Below are 14662 nucleotides of genomic sequence, written 5' to 3' on the forward strand. Positions count from 1 at the left end.
CAAGATGGCGGCGCCCAGCGGCCGCGGCGGCCCCGAGCCCGGCGCGGCTCCCTACGGGAACTTCCCGAATTATTCCCGGTTCCACCCGCCCGAGGGGCGCGTCAGCCTCCTGCCCCGGGGGCTCCTGCGCAGCCTCTTCCCCGCGGCCACCCGCCCGCTGCTCGGGCTCGATGTGGGCTGCAACTCCGGGGTGAGGGCGCGGCCCCGCGGGCGGGTTTGGGGCGCCCTGAGGGACGGGGAGGGGGCGGCTGGGGAGGCACCAGTTTGGGGTGTTGGGGGCACTGGGGCAGGCTGGCAAGTCCTGGCGTGGGGTCCTGGGGGGGGCTGGTGCAGACTGCAGGACACTGGTGTGGGGTACTGGGAATCCTGGGGGGCGCTGGGGGGGCACTGGGGCAGGCTGGCAGTGCCCTGCTGCTGGGGGCACTGGGACAGACTGGGGGGCGCTGGGGGACAATCCAGCCCGTGGAAAAGGCTCGGGATGAGGCACTGGCCTGGCGTGGTGCAGACTGGGAACACCGGTGGGGAGCGAGGGAGGAGGGCAGTGGGACAAACTGGGAATACAGGGAAAGGCGGGGGTCTGGGGGAGATGGAGGAGCCGAGGGAGGCGCTGGTGAGGAGTGCTGGGAGCACTGGGACAGTCACTTCCATGGGGTGCTGGGAGGGCTGGGGCAGACTGGGAAGAAGCATTGCCCTGGGTCTGTTCATTCCCCCGGGAACGGGGACTCCTGCCCTGCCCTGGACAGCCCTTTCCATGAGGAATTTTCCCTGAAATCGAGCCTAAACCTCCCCTGGGATCTGCTTCCTCTCATTCTGTTCCCGGGAGCAGGTCCCACCCCTGCTGCTCCACCTCCTGTCCGGGTTGGAGAGCGAGGAGGTCCCACATGAGACCCCCAGCTCCCTCGGGATTCCCAGCTCTGACTTTCCCAGCTCCAGACACCTTCCAGTCCCTCAGAGGCCCGCCCTGGATCCAGGTGTGGCCTCACCTGGCCCAGCAAAGGTGAACTCTTGGTCCCACCTGAAGCCCACCGTGGCCGGGACAGCGCTGCTGTTCCTGGGGTTTGCAGTTCCCCCCGAGGCAGTTCCAAAGGGACAATTCCAGATCCCATTCCTGGTGAGCTGTGGAGCAGGTCGGTGAGAGGCACCTGTCACCCCCAGAGGACGTTCCCAGCCTGTCCTGTGCCTGCAGCTCCAGGAGCTCCGTGGGATCTCCTTCAATTAAGGATTCATTCCCTTTCCACCAGCGTGCACTGTGCAAAGAGATTCCAGGCTGGACGTTCCAGGAGCCAGCTGCTCCTGTGGAAGTGTCCCGTGGCACAGGTGGATGGGCTGGGTTCCTCAGCCCCGAGCATGCCACGATTCCCTGATTTTGGAGCAGGCCCTCGCTGTGGGGGTGATAAGTTACACAGACTCCACGCATTTGCACAAAGTTGGGCAATTTCTTTATTAAGAAACCCATTGCTTTTTTATAGCCTAGTTCGCTACAGATAGACCTAATTAGTCCTCTAATTAAAACACCATCACCATTGGCTAATTAAGAAACTACGCTTTGGTAGACAAATCTCCAGAACACACTGCACATCACCAGGTGCAGGAAGTGAAGATAAGAAGGAGAAACAATTCTTTTCTCTGATGTTCTCCCGGGCTTTTCCAGAAGCATGCCTGGGAGAGTCGTGTTGCTGCTGCCACACGGGGGATCCGCTCCAGGAGCCCCGGGCCCCTGGACAGATCTTCTGCTGACCTTGGTCAGGTTTTCCTTTGGACACCCACGGAGAGGAAGCTCTGGGGGGGGGGTCCCTGAGTCCCTGTTTTCCCCCCGCAGGAGCTCAGCGTGGCTCTGTACCAGCACCTCCTGGGGCTCCAGGACAGCAGTTCCGGCCCGGAGCCGCCGGGAGCCGCGAGGGAGCTGCAGCTGCTGTGCTGCGACATCGATCCCGAGCTGATCCGCAGGGCCCAGCAGAGCAGCCCCTTCCCTGCGTCCATCTCCTTTGCCAGCCTGGACATCATGGACTCCGGGGCCAGGGAGCCCTTCCTGAGCTCCTTCCTGGGGCGCTTCGGCCGCTCCTCCTTCGACATCGGCTTCTGCATGTCGGTGACCATGTGGATCCACCTGAACCACGGCGACCGCGGCCTGCTGGACTTGCTGGCCCTCCTGGCCTCGCTGTGCACGTTCCTGCTGGTGGAGCCCCAGCCCTGGCGCTGCTACCGGGCGGCCGCGCGCCGGCTCCGCAGGCTGGGCCGGGACGACTTCGAGCACTTCCGCTCGCTGCGGATCAACGGGGACATGGCCGAGAGCGTCACCCGCATCCTGACGCAGGAGTGTGCCATGGAGCTCGTCCGCTCCTTCGGGAGCACCAGCTGGGACAGGAGCCTCCTGCTCTTCAAATCCACCGCCGCCCGTCCCGAGGGCTCCGGCTGAGGAGCCGCGGGCAAGGGGGCGGATCTGGGAATTCCTAAGTCCCTGTTAGGGCCAGGCCTTGACTTCCCGTGGGAATCCAGGGCAAGGAATGCCTGTGACTGATTCTTTTAACCAATTCTGTGGGGTGGGAGGTTGTTCAAGGAAGTGCTCCTTCAATCCAAGTTCCTTCGTGTGCTTTCCACGTGTATGAAGAATATTCCCTGGAATACCAGGGAGTATGCCCAAGGGAATGTAGAATGTCCTGATTGGAATGGCCTCACAAGGATCCTCGAGTCCAGCTCCTGGCCCTGCACAGGACATCCCAAAAAGAATCCCATTAATCCCAAAATCCTGATGCCCAAGTTTTCCAGACATTGCCAGACCTCCAGAATCATGGAATATCCGGAGCTGAAAGGGACCTGTGAGAATCAGGGTCATGGGACACCTGGAGTTGGAAGGGACCCACCTGGATCATCAACTCCAACTCCTGGCCCCGCACAGGACATCCCAAAATCCCACCCAGAGCCTGAGAGTGTTGTCCAAGCACTCCCCCCTGACTTCCAGAATTGTGGAATAATCAGAGTTGAAAGGGACCCACAAAGGATCACAGTGTCATGGAGTACCCCGAGTTGGAAGGGACCAACTCCAGCTCCTGGCCCAGGACAACCCAAAAATCCCACTGATCCCAAAACCCCAGCACCCTGGGCTCTGGCTTCTCGGGGCTGTCACCATTCCCTGGGGAGTTGGTCCAGTGCCAGACACCCTCTGGATGAGGAACCTTTCCCCAAAATGCACCCCAAAGCCCCCAGGACTGGGGTGAAGCACCTGCAGGACAATCCCTCCCTGGACCCAGCGCCCCTGGCTCAACTCTCCCGGGACAGGGGCTCATCCCTAACGGTGAGTGCTTTTGGGAATGGTATCTTGGAATAAAAATCACTGAATTTTATCCTAAATTCCATGCTGGGGTTTGCAATCCTGTTTTTATTCCCATCCCTTTCAGCACCTCAGGGGTGCCAGGGAACTGAGCTGGTAATTCTGTTGTACTTCCACTTTTCCTTGCTCCAGTGGGAGCGAGGGAAGCCCAGGGGAGTCCCGAGCCTTGTTCCAGGTGAGCTCCATTCCAGAGGGAGAGGAGGTGTCACCTCCAGGAGGTGGTGCTCGTGTGTCACTGCTCCTGCCCAGGTGAGCAGGGCCACGGGAAAACCTGGATGGATTTGGCCTTGTCCTTACAGGGAATTCCTTGTTTCCTCCTGCGGGGGGAAAGCAAATGTGAGGGAAGGGAAGGGAAGGGAAGGGAAGGGAAGGGAAGGGAAGGGAAGGGAAGGAAGGGAAGGGAAGGGAAGGGAAGGGAAGGGAAGGGAAGGGAAGGGAAGGGAAGGGAAGGGAAGGGAAGGGAAGGGAAGGGAAGGGAAGGGAAGGGAAACCTTGGAGCCCCTTCTGGTGCCTAAAGGGAGAGCTGAAGAGGGGCTTGGGACAACGGGCTGGAGGGACAGGACACAGGGAATGGCTTCCCACTGCCAGAGGGCAGGGATAGATGGGATATTGGGAAGGAATTCTGGCCGTGAGGGTGGGGAGGCCCTGGGATGGATTTCCCAGAGCAGCTGGGGCTGCCCCTGGATCCCTGGCAGTGCCCAAGGCCAGGCTGGACAGGGCTTGGAGGAACCTGGCACAGTGGGAGGTGTCCCTGCCATGGGAGGGGATGGATTTTAAGGTCCCTTCCCACACAAACCACTCCATGATCCCAGGTGTTTCAAGATGCTGAGCAGGGTTGCAGGAAAACTTTGAGGCCCTTCCCATAAATGCAACTTCCACAGGGATCCTGCAGCTCTTCCAGCACGTGAATCCCTTTGGGAACTCCCTGACATTCCAGGAGCTCTGGGGAAGCTCTGCTGACTCCAGGGGTGTCACTCACATCGTGTTTTCCTCCCTTTGCTCCTGCTCAGCTGCTCTTTCCCAGCCGTGCTGCTGGGGGCACTGGAGGATCATGCATCCCACACCCTTCCCCCCCTGGAATGTTTCCCTTCCCTTGTGTCAATATTTGGTGCTGTTTTCTTTCACCTTTGAAAAGTTTCTGAACTAAGCCCAGCCCCGTCCCTGCTCCCAGTTAAAGGGGGAAAGAATTTCTGCCTTTCTTTTTCCTGTGGGGATTTTTGTGCTTCCCTGTGAAAAATTCTAGGAAGAATTGCTAGGAGGGTGCATCCCAAATTGTTGTCCCTGCACCTGGTTGGAAGGATCTTTTCCTTCAGAGAGACCCTGGTTCATGCTCCTTATTTACTGGGAATTCCCCCCAGGATGTTCCTGGGGAATCCTCCTGGGCTGCTGTTTGAGGGGATAGTGTGCTAGTTCCTATCTTATTTTTATGGAGTTGATAGTTCCTATTTTTCCAGCCTTTCCATGCTGTCCATGCCTGGTGTGTCTGTAACTGCAGTGGCTCCTTATCTCTCATTCCTGGACTTTGGAATTGCTGATATGGCTCTGTCCCAGGGCTCGGGAGTGGCCCAGCTCCAGAATTCCTCTGCTTGGCTTTGGCACAGCCAATTCCTTTGGGTTTTGCCACAAATACAGCTCAGAATGGTCAAAACAAGTCCCTGTGCTCAGCCTGGGGAAAAGGAGGCTTAGGTGCTGGGGAATGGTTGGACTCCATGACCTCAGAGGGCTTTTCCAACCCAAGCCATTCCATCATTTCCATGGCTGCTTTTCCTGAGCCCCTGGAGCAGAAGGAATTCCTCAGACTCCTCAGCTCAGCTGTGATTCCTTCCCATTCCCCCACCCCTGACCCTGGAAGGGATGAGTCTCCCCAGCAGCCCTTTTTCCAGAGCTCATCCAGGTTTTCATTCTCTACTTCCCAAATTTACCACATTTAGAAGTTTCTCTGAGTTCTCCCTCCCTAGAATTGGGATGGACTTAGCAAATGGAATTGCATTTCCTCAAAGGGACTCTCCAAACCAGAGCTGGATCATACCCATAAAAGGCTTTCTCAGAGTTTGTTCAGCTGTGTTTGGCTTTGATGCTGAGGGATGGACAGCTCCCACCCCTGGGAATTCCTGGCTGGGAAAATGGAGGTTAATTCTGTCAGTGTTAAATCACGGCTGCTCCATCCCAGGTGTTCCAGGCCAAGCTGGACAGGGCTTGGAGCACCTTGGGATAGTGGAAGGTGTCCCTGGGGATATTAAAGCCCACCCTTGGACTGGGTGGGCTTCAATGTCCCTTCCTACCCAGGCCATCCCATGATTTCTAACTGGGGACATGGCAAAAAATGGATTAATTCAACTTCCAGTTTAATCCAAGCAGCCCAGGAGTGGAGGGAGCCACTTCAGGAGCTGGGAGTTGGCAGCAGCTTCCTGGGCTTGGGAACTTGTCCCTGCAGGTCCCAGGGCACAGGTTTGGACTTCCTTGGCTCAGCTCAGGGCAGGTTCCTTCTTGCTCCTCCTGTCACTTTGGAATTACAGGAGAAAAGGGAGAGGTGGCAGCCTGTGGACACCTGGGAATCTGATTCTGGAGAGCTGGGAAAAGAGCAGTCCCAACCCAAACACACTTTGGGAGTTTGGCTTTTCCCTCCCAGTGTCACCAGTTCTGAGGCAAAGGTTGGACTGGGGAGGTGAAGTGGGGGGGAACAGAGCCCTGGTGGGAAAACCAAGCCCAAATCCAAGGGTGATGCTGGGGTCACTCCGGACATTTGTCCAGAGCAGCTGTGGCTGCCCCTGGATCCCTGGAAGTGCCCAAGGCCAGGTTGGATGGGGCTGGAGGCAGCCTGGGACAGTGGGAGGTGTCCCTGCCCATGGCAGGGGGTGGGATGGGATGGATTTAAAGGTCCCTTCCCACCCAAACCATTCCAGGGCTCCCCGACGTGCTGCGGGCAGGTCCTGCTCCCTTGGGTTACAAACAGGGAGAGTTTGGCTGTTCCCTTCCTCGGGCTGTCAGTGCTGGAAATGGAAGTGCCTTGGCCATGAACCCTCAGGTTTAAATTCCAGGTGGGAAGGGTTCCTTGGAGTCCCCCAGGCTTTATCCTCGCTGGTCCTGGTGGAGAAGCTGGCCCATTGTGGAAGCTTCTCATTGAGCTCCTTCATCCCTCTCTGAGATTTCATTTCAACACCTCAGGTTTCCCATTTTATTCACTTATGGAACAAACTGAGGCAGGTTTGTTTTCCCCCTTGGCACAGAAGTCTCTTGGATCATTATGGACATAATCTTTGCCACCATTTCTTAGCTCAGGCTCAAGTTCTTTGGAATGAGTAAATTTGGAGCATCCTTGTTCCTGTGGAGCTGGGCCCATTGGAAGGGGCAGGAGTCGTGGTGCAGGGTGGGGATCTGCTTGCAGGGAATATAAAATGCTCTCAGAACTTCTCTCTTCTGACCCGACAATCCCTGTTCAATCAGGATCATAAAATGCTTCTTTATCAGCCCCCTGGAATTTCATTCTGATGTTTAACAAAGCTGCTCTGTCCTTGGGTCCTCCCCGGAGCATGGAGCCAGTTTTATTGGGAGTGAGAAAGTTCCGAGGCCAGAGCTGCCCAAGCTCGTGTGGGGACCCTGCTGTGGAGCAGGGAAGCTCAGCAGGGATCTGATCCACCTTTCCATGGCAGGGAACACATTGGATAATTGAGCAAACCCCCATCATGTGGTGGCTCAGGGATCAGACCCAGCCCTGTGAGGTGGCATCCCTGTGGGATGGGATGCACCAGGATCCCAGAATAACCCATTCTGCTGGATTGCTGGGCTGTAATTCCTGGGAAGGACTGGGGAGCTGATGCTGAGGGGGTCTCTCTGTGTCACTTGGTGTCCCTGCTCTGCCCTGGGGCCAGTCCCAGCCTCTGGAAGCTGCTGAGGTGCAGCTTTGTTCCCGCAGGAATCTGGGAGCAGTCGTGCTGGAACAGGCCCTGCTGCCAGGCTGACACATCAAAGCAGCTCCCTGGGATCCTCCACGGATCAAACGGAGGCAGCAGGGAGGGAACAGGGAGGCTCCCAAACCTGCCAGCCCTGCGATGGCTCAGCTCTGTCTCCACATCTCCATTAACTCCGGGAACATCCCTGCTGGACACCCCTGCTCCAGGCACTCCCAGCTTGGCTCCAAAGGCTGGAGCCCCTCTGGAGCCAGGCTGGGAGAGCTGGGGGTGTTCACCTGGAGAGGAGAAGGATTCAGGGAGACCTTGGAGCCCCTCCCAGGGCCTAAAGGGGCTTCAGGAGAACTGGAGAGGGACTTTGGACAATGGCCTGGAGTGCCAGGATAAGGGGGAATTCCTGGCTGTGAGGGTGGTGAGGGCCTGGGATGGATTTTCCAGAGCAGCTGGGGCTGCCCCTGGATCCCTGGAAGTCCCCAAAGTCAGGTTGGATGGGGCATGGAGCAACCTGGGATAGTGGAAGGTGTCCCTGCCATGGCAGGGATGGCTTTAATGTCCCTTTAATGTCCCTTCCCACCCAAACCATTCCATGGATCTGTGTGAGATGGTGCTGGGAAAAGCTCAGTGAAGGGACTGCTGTGAGGGAAGAGATCCTTGCTGGCACTTTGGGCAAAATTCCCGTTCCCTATGTGAGGAAAACAGGCAGGAGGGTGAAGGTTCTAATGGGAAAAACTCCTCTAATCCAGCCGGTGTTGGTGTCCCCTCAGAGCAGGTGACACAGCATGAGCCAGCAATCATGGAATTGTTCAGGTTGGAAAAGCCCTCAGAGACCATCAAGTCCAGCCTAGCAAGGTCACTCCTGACCGTGCCACATCCCCTCACTTCTTGGACACTTCCTGGGATGGGCACTCTGCCCCTGCCCTGGGGCAGCCTTTTAGGGCTGGGCAACCCTTCTACGAAGGATTTCCCCCAAATCTCTAATAAATGTATGCAGATATGGAAAATCTCCTCCAAAGGCCCTGGTGAGCTGCTCTGGCTCCGTGTCCACCTGGAGAAGATCCATCCCCTCGGGCAGGAACATCCTCTGCTGGTGTTTCCACGGGTGGCCAGTGCACGGACACAAGGGAATTTGGAAGTTGTGAAGTTGGAATGTGTGGTGGCTTCTGTCCAGGGCTCGTGGATCTCCTGGGAATGATTTGAGGGAGTGACCGCTGTGTTGTCTGGCTGGACATTCCCAGCCTGAGCAGTGCCAGCTCCTGGGGGATAACTGGGGCAGATCCCAAAGGATTTCCTGTCCCCCAGCCCCTGAAGCAGGACCTGCAGCACATTCCTCAGGTGGGGCTTTACCTCCACACCTGCCCCCTTGCCCACACAGGTGGTGCTCAGTCCTTTCCTCAGAATTCCCACAGGATGAACCCCTGGGAGCTGCCTTTGGTTTGCCCCAATCCCGTTGTGGATCCGAGCTGTGGACAGCCTTGGCCTTGGATCCAGGCAACCACGGGGACCTGGGAAGGCTCATCCCACCTGGGGGTTTGGCTTCTTCCAGGACAGCTTGCCCAGTGCTCAGGGCAGGTGGGAAAGGTGTCCAGGTTTCCATGGAAAAGCCAAGAGAGAGCAGAGGGCTTGCAGGGAAGGTCTGAGTGGAAAAGGTGCTGTCTGGAAGGCTCAGGGAGAGGGAACAGGGATCCCATGGGATTTGTGAGCCTGGGAGCTGCTTGGGAGAGGAGGGAGGGAGGAAAGGAGGGTGACTGGATGAGAACTGGGAATCAAATTAGACATTCCTGGGTATCTCCTGAGCTTTGAGTGTGGATGAGGTTTGGGAATCAGGTATTCCTGCAGTACCTCCTGGGCCTTGTGTTCATGAGCTCCATTCTCCTGAAGATTGAGGCTGGATGTGGGAATCTCACCTGAGCTTGGCTACCCTGGATGAGGCTTGGGAATGGAACCAGGAATTCTTGGGGTTCCTGCTGGCCGTGCCTTCCTGAGCTCCCTTCTCCTGAGGGTCGTGCTGTGGGTGCTGGGGGGGGATCTCACCTGGCCTGGATAACCTCAGCACAAATCTCACCTGGGGGATTCCCGTGGCCACAGGAGCTTTCCCCGGGCTGCGGGAGAAGGGAAGGCCAGGCCTGGGCTGGGTCCAGGTTTCCCAGGAGACTCCGACATGTCCCAAACAGGGCCCTGTGCCTGGGGGGGAGGCAGAGCTGCTCCCTGTTCTCTCCTGCTCCGCGTTTCTGCCGGCTGCTGTCACCAGCACATTCCCGGTGCCCCGTGCCAGCCCGGCAGGCCCCGGCGGGTCCCCTCCGTGGGGATGTGGCTGCGTTTTTCCAGGCCTGGCTCCAGCTGGTTTGTGGGAAGTGCTGACTCGGGCGTTGTGTGGAGCTGACTCACACAGGACAGGCTCAGCCAGGAAAGGCTTTGTAAGGAGTTGTAGGAGCTGGACTCCATGGTGGAGCTGGGCTGGTTCCCCTTCAGGCTCCAAAGGAAGGGCTGTAAGGATTTTTAAGGATTTACAGAGTTGGAAGGTGAAGGAATGTTTTAGTGAGAGTGGAAATGCCCATAACGCCTCTCATCCAGTGAGGGGTGTGGACACAGGAGCAGAGGATGGGACAGGGCACCTGGAGGTTCCAGAGAGCCCTGGAAGCTTCCAGGTCCCTACCAATCCAACTCCTTCTGGGATTCCATGGTTCTCCCCCTGTTCCCTGGGAAATACCCCGAGGATGGCCCCAGTTGATGATGCAGAACTTGGTTCCTTTGGACTCTGATTTTGGGTGCAGGGTGGGCCTGAATCCGCTGATCCCTGAGGGAACACCTTGTGCAGGAGCATCCCAAGGGTCCACAGGGCTTTGGGAAGCCCAGAGGAGCCATGGGATCCCTTGCAGGGAGGTCCTAGAGTGGCTCATCCCAGCCCCTCTCTGTGATGTCCTGTCACAGAAATCCAGGTTTGGTTGGTGACAGAACAGGGAAAGGTCCCAGTCTCCCCATGACAGGAGGATGCCTTCCCTGGGCATCGGGACCATGGTTCCAGCATGGAAGACCAGGTGGACTGTGGGGCTTGGAGGTGGCTGGGTCAGAGGGCAGGGGTGGGAGATGGTGGAATCACAGAATCACCAAGGTTGGAAGACACCTCCGGGATCATCCAGTCCAACCCCAGCAGCACCACCAAAGGGAAGGCTGGAACAGGAGCTGGGCACCTCCACAGGCTCCAGGAGCCCCCCCTTCCCTGGCCTGGGCATTTCTGTGCCAGGATGGCCGGGAAGGCTCCGCTCCTGCCAATGTGCTGATGTGGGAGCTTTGCACCACCAAGATTTGCCTCCTGTGCAAAACCCAGGGAAAGTGGGTTGGAGCTGGAGCCGCGGCGTTCCCAGCCCAGGGCAGGGACGCGGGAGGATCAGAGGGATCGCAGCTCGGGAGGCTCCAGGGCCGCACCCACAGCGGCTCCCAAAGCTGCCCCGGGGCCGGGCGGGGCCTCCCGAGCGCCTTTCCCAGCCAGGTGCAACAGCAGCTGAGGAAAAACGGGGATCTTTACTGAAAACAGGGACGTGCACGTGGGCTTTCAGGGATGCTCCCACACGGGTGGGATTCAGAGGTGCTCCCCCAGGTGTGTTTTACAGATGCAGGTTTAGCCCCAGATGTTCCATTCCCACACGCAGGGATCCGTGTGTGTGATCCTGGGCCTGATATCCCTGGATTCCCCCCTGCTCTGGGCACTGTTTGCTCTCTGAGTCTGTTTTCTCTCAAATTCCAGTCTCCTGACACTCGGAGCTGAGCACGTCGGGGAGCAGGGAGAGGTGAGAGGAGGGAGCTGGGTGGGATCTGGACGTGATCCAGGACTCCCTGTCAAAACATCCCCACCCCATTCCTGGCATGATTGGGATGGTTGGTAAAAACCTCCCAGTTCAGAGTAAAACACACAGGAATTGGCACAAAGGGACTGTTAAAGGGGCCCAGCTCCCACAAAATCCACAGGGATCCGTCCCATTTGTGCTGGAGCTGGAATTCTGGGTTTAAGCTGGCAGGGAAGGGCAACTCTGTCAATGCCTCCTTCAGGTACACCTGGATTAGTCCCAGAATCCCAGGATGGTTTGGGTGAGAAGGGGCCTTAAAGCCCATCCCATTCCTGACACCTTCCACAGCCCAAGCTGCTCCAAGCCCCGAGCAGCCTGGCCTGGGGATGGGGCAGCAGGATTCTGGGGGCCTCGGAAGCACCATGAGGATGTCTCTGCCTTTTCCATGTGCAGCTGCAGCACCGGGATGGCCGAGCACAGGGAGCAGCTGGGGGGGTTCTTTGCCTGAGGGGAGAATTTGGGGCTCTTTCCTGGTTGGAACAGCTCAGCCTCTTTGGGAAGGAGAAGGGAATGCTGCCCCTTCCCAGGATGAAGTGAGGAATAGGGTGAGCAGTCCAAAGGCAATTCCCAGTTGTGGACTGGGATTTTATCCAGAGCAGGGGCTGGAGCCACTCGAGGCCTGCTTTATAAAGCCAAATACAAAGCCCTGAGTTGCTCCTTCCTCCACTCAAGGTGGGCTGAGGAGCTTCCAGCAAGGTGGGAATTCCTGGTCCTGGGGGACACGCGGGCAGCTCGTGTTGGAATTCAGTCCCACCAAGCCCTGGATCCCCTGCCGTGGTCCAGGTGGGATCCCCTGCCGTGGTCCAGGTGGGATCCCCTGCCGTGGTCCAGGTGGGATCCCCACGCTCCTGCCCAAGCTTTTCCCTGCGTTGTGTAAGAGCAGAGCTGCCGCCAGCGCCGGGCGTGGGCCGATCCCAAATCCTGGCTCAGGTCGCAGCGTGTCCCGTGGCTGTGGGCCATGGCAGGAGCTGCTGTCGGGAACTGCTGGGAGCAGGGAGGGAGGGAATCCAGCCCTTCATCCAGAGGCTCCACTGGTGCTCCCCAAAAGCAGGCTGGGGGAGCTCGGACAGGGCTGATCCCATGGGAGCTCTGAAGAGGGGAAACATCTCATGCTCCTGAATTTCAGATTCCCCATGGCAAATCCAAGGCTAGATCAACTCTGGGATTTTTTGAGTGTCTGGTGATCCAGATATCTGGATTTGTTTCCCCTGCTTTAGTCGGGGTTTGGGGTCCAAGTTTTTGAGGGTTTTCCTGTTGGTTTGAAGCAGGAGAGCAGCTGGGATTCCATGAGGCCCTCACTTCAGGAACTGGGGCTTAAACTGGTGTCACCACTGGGAATGCTGGGGGATGAACTGGTGCAGATCCATCATTCTGGTGAATTAGCCAGGGAATGCTGAGGGAATGCTTCATTTACCCATTGTGGAGGGCAGAGGGGTGTAAATCCAGAGTGGATCCGCAGCCGAGGCACTGAACTGGGGCTGTTTTACTCCTCTCCTTGCAATTCCAAACCCCCAAAGCCCCAAAGGCTCCAAGTCTTATGTCGGGCGTGGGGTCCCCATCCCTATTTCCCTTCTCCTGCCCAGAGGAAGTGACAGGTCCCTTTGGCCCCATGACGAGGCTCTGGAAGCATTGGAAATGAAGCTCCAGGTGTTTTATGTTCCCTTTTTTCGAGGGTGAATTGCCTCTCTGTGGGCAGGGGGCCGCTCTTGGTGCTGCACTAGGATTTCACCAGCCTGAGAAGCGCTGGCGTGAAGGAGATTTTGGGACCCTTGGAGCTGATTCTGAGCCAGATAAAGGCTCAGAGGTTGAGGAGTGCTTGGAGCAGCTTTGCTGCAGCTGAAAACGTTCCATGAGCTGTGATGGTCCAAGTCTCCCTGGGCACAGGGGGGCGGAGGGGCCTGGCCCCCAGGAGCCCTCGCAGGGCTGCCCGGCCCTCGTGCCACCATTCCCAGCCCTGTTTGCTTCCTGCGTCAGGGCCTGAGTCACCCTGGGATTCCTCAGCTCTGAAGTGGTTCCTCCTCTCCCTCCTCTCCCTCCTCTCCCTCCCGCTCCCCTGCCCAGGTGCTGAGGGCTTTTTTTCCGAAGCCCTGAATTTCTGGGTGTGCCCCGAGCCTCGCAAACACGGCAGGTCCTGGCAGGAGCTCCGCTCCCATTGTGCATTCCTGGCGTGGCTCCAGGGGCTGTGCCAGGAGCAGCCCCCGTCAGCTCCTTTCCCTGCTGAGCTGGGGCTTTTCTGCTCCCGCTGGGTCCCTCCATGGGCACGGGCACAGCGCTGCATCCCCCAGACCCCTGTGGCTCCTCCAGACCCCTCCCTGGACACAGGGCACTGTCCCAGATCCCCCAGATCCCTGTGTGGATCCCAACTCCCTGAGGTTTGGAGAGTTCCTGATGAATTTGTCATCAGAGAGATCCGTGGGGCTGGGAAGGTGCAGGCTGGGAGAAGGGAAGGCTCTGGAGACACCTTGGAACCTTTTCCAGTGCCCAAAGGGGCTCCTGGAGAGCTGGAAAGGGACTGGGGACAAGGCCTGGAGTGCCAGGACACAGGGAATGGCTTCCCAGTGCCAGAGGGCAGGGATAGATGGGATATTGGGAAGGAATTCCTCCCTGGGAGGGTGGGGAGGCTCTGGGATGGATTTCCCAGAGGATGCCCCATTCCTGGCAGCGTCCAAGGCCAGGTTGGACAGGGCTCGGAGCAGCCTGGGACACTGGAAGGTGTCTCTGCCCGTGGCAGGGGTTTGGAATGGGATGAGCTTTGAGATCCCTCAACCCAGACCTTTCCATGACTCCAGGATGTCCAGGCCCAAGCCATCCCCGTGTCCCACAGGGGAACTCGTGCTGTGATCAGGGCTCCTTCCACCTCCTCCAGCGCCATGGTCTCCAGCTGATCCTGGGGAGGAACTTCTGGGATGGTGTTCAGTGCCTGAAGGGAGCGGGGAGGATGAGCTGAGCCCAACTCCAGACCCCAGGAACCACCTCTGGTCACCGCTGTCCACAAACCATGGACTTGCTCAGGTTGGAAAAGCCCTCAGAGAGCATCAGGTCCAACCATCACCCCAGCACCACCCCGGCCACCCCCTGACCATGTCCCCAGGTGCCACAGCCACGCGTTTCTGGACACTTCCAGGGATGGGGACTGTGTCCCTGCCCTGGGCAGCCCCTTCCAGTGCTTTACAACCCTTTCTGTGAGGAATTCTTCCTAAATCCAACTTAAATCTTCCCTGATGCATCTTGAGGCCACTTTCACTTGTTCCCTGGCAGCAGATGCCGACCCCACCCTCCTGTCAGGGAGTTGTGAGAGGGAGAAGGTCCCCCCTGAGCCTCCTTTTCTCCAGCTGAGCCCCAGGGGAGCAGGTTTGGCTAAGGGGGAAGGGGAGGCCCTGGAGCAGGAGCTCAGCCAGAGCCAACGCTGCCCCTCCGACCCCGCAGTGCCTGGGGGGAGCTGGAAATGGTTCCTGGAGGTGCCCAAGGCCAGGCTGCCGCCCCCACTGCTGCCCCCATTGCTGCCCCCACTGCTGCCCCCATTGCTGCCCCACCCTGGGCACGGGGTCTGCGCAGGTGTAAATCCGGCAAAGCCCAAATTCCCT

The 14662-nt window shown here is 58.3% G+C and overlaps 1 protein-coding gene across 2 annotated transcripts in view; it reads left to right on the forward strand.

The window, feature by feature from the left end:
* BCDIN3D (BCDIN3 domain containing RNA methyltransferase) overlaps window positions 1-14662 on the forward strand; it is a 22940-nt gene continuing 8278 nt past the window's right edge. The window contains exons 1-2 of one of the 2 annotated variants that reach the window (XR_008435188.1): window positions 1-190; window positions 1820-3292. Coding sequence is in view for 1 of the 2 variants with exons in the window: in XM_053967337.1 (XP_053823312.1) it covers window positions 5-190; window positions 1820-2416 (783 nt within the window). In the remaining variant the exon portion in view is untranslated. Of the gene's footprint in view, window positions 191-1819; window positions 3342-14662 lie in introns of those variants that run through there. The other variant, XM_053967337.1, reaches the window with a different exon arrangement.

Source organism: Vidua chalybeata, chromosome 30, assembly GCF_026979565.1.
Source record: "Vidua chalybeata isolate OUT-0048 chromosome 30, bVidCha1 merged haplotype, whole genome shotgun sequence".
NCBI classification, from domain to species: domain Eukaryota; kingdom Metazoa; phylum Chordata; class Aves; order Passeriformes; family Viduidae; genus Vidua; species Vidua chalybeata.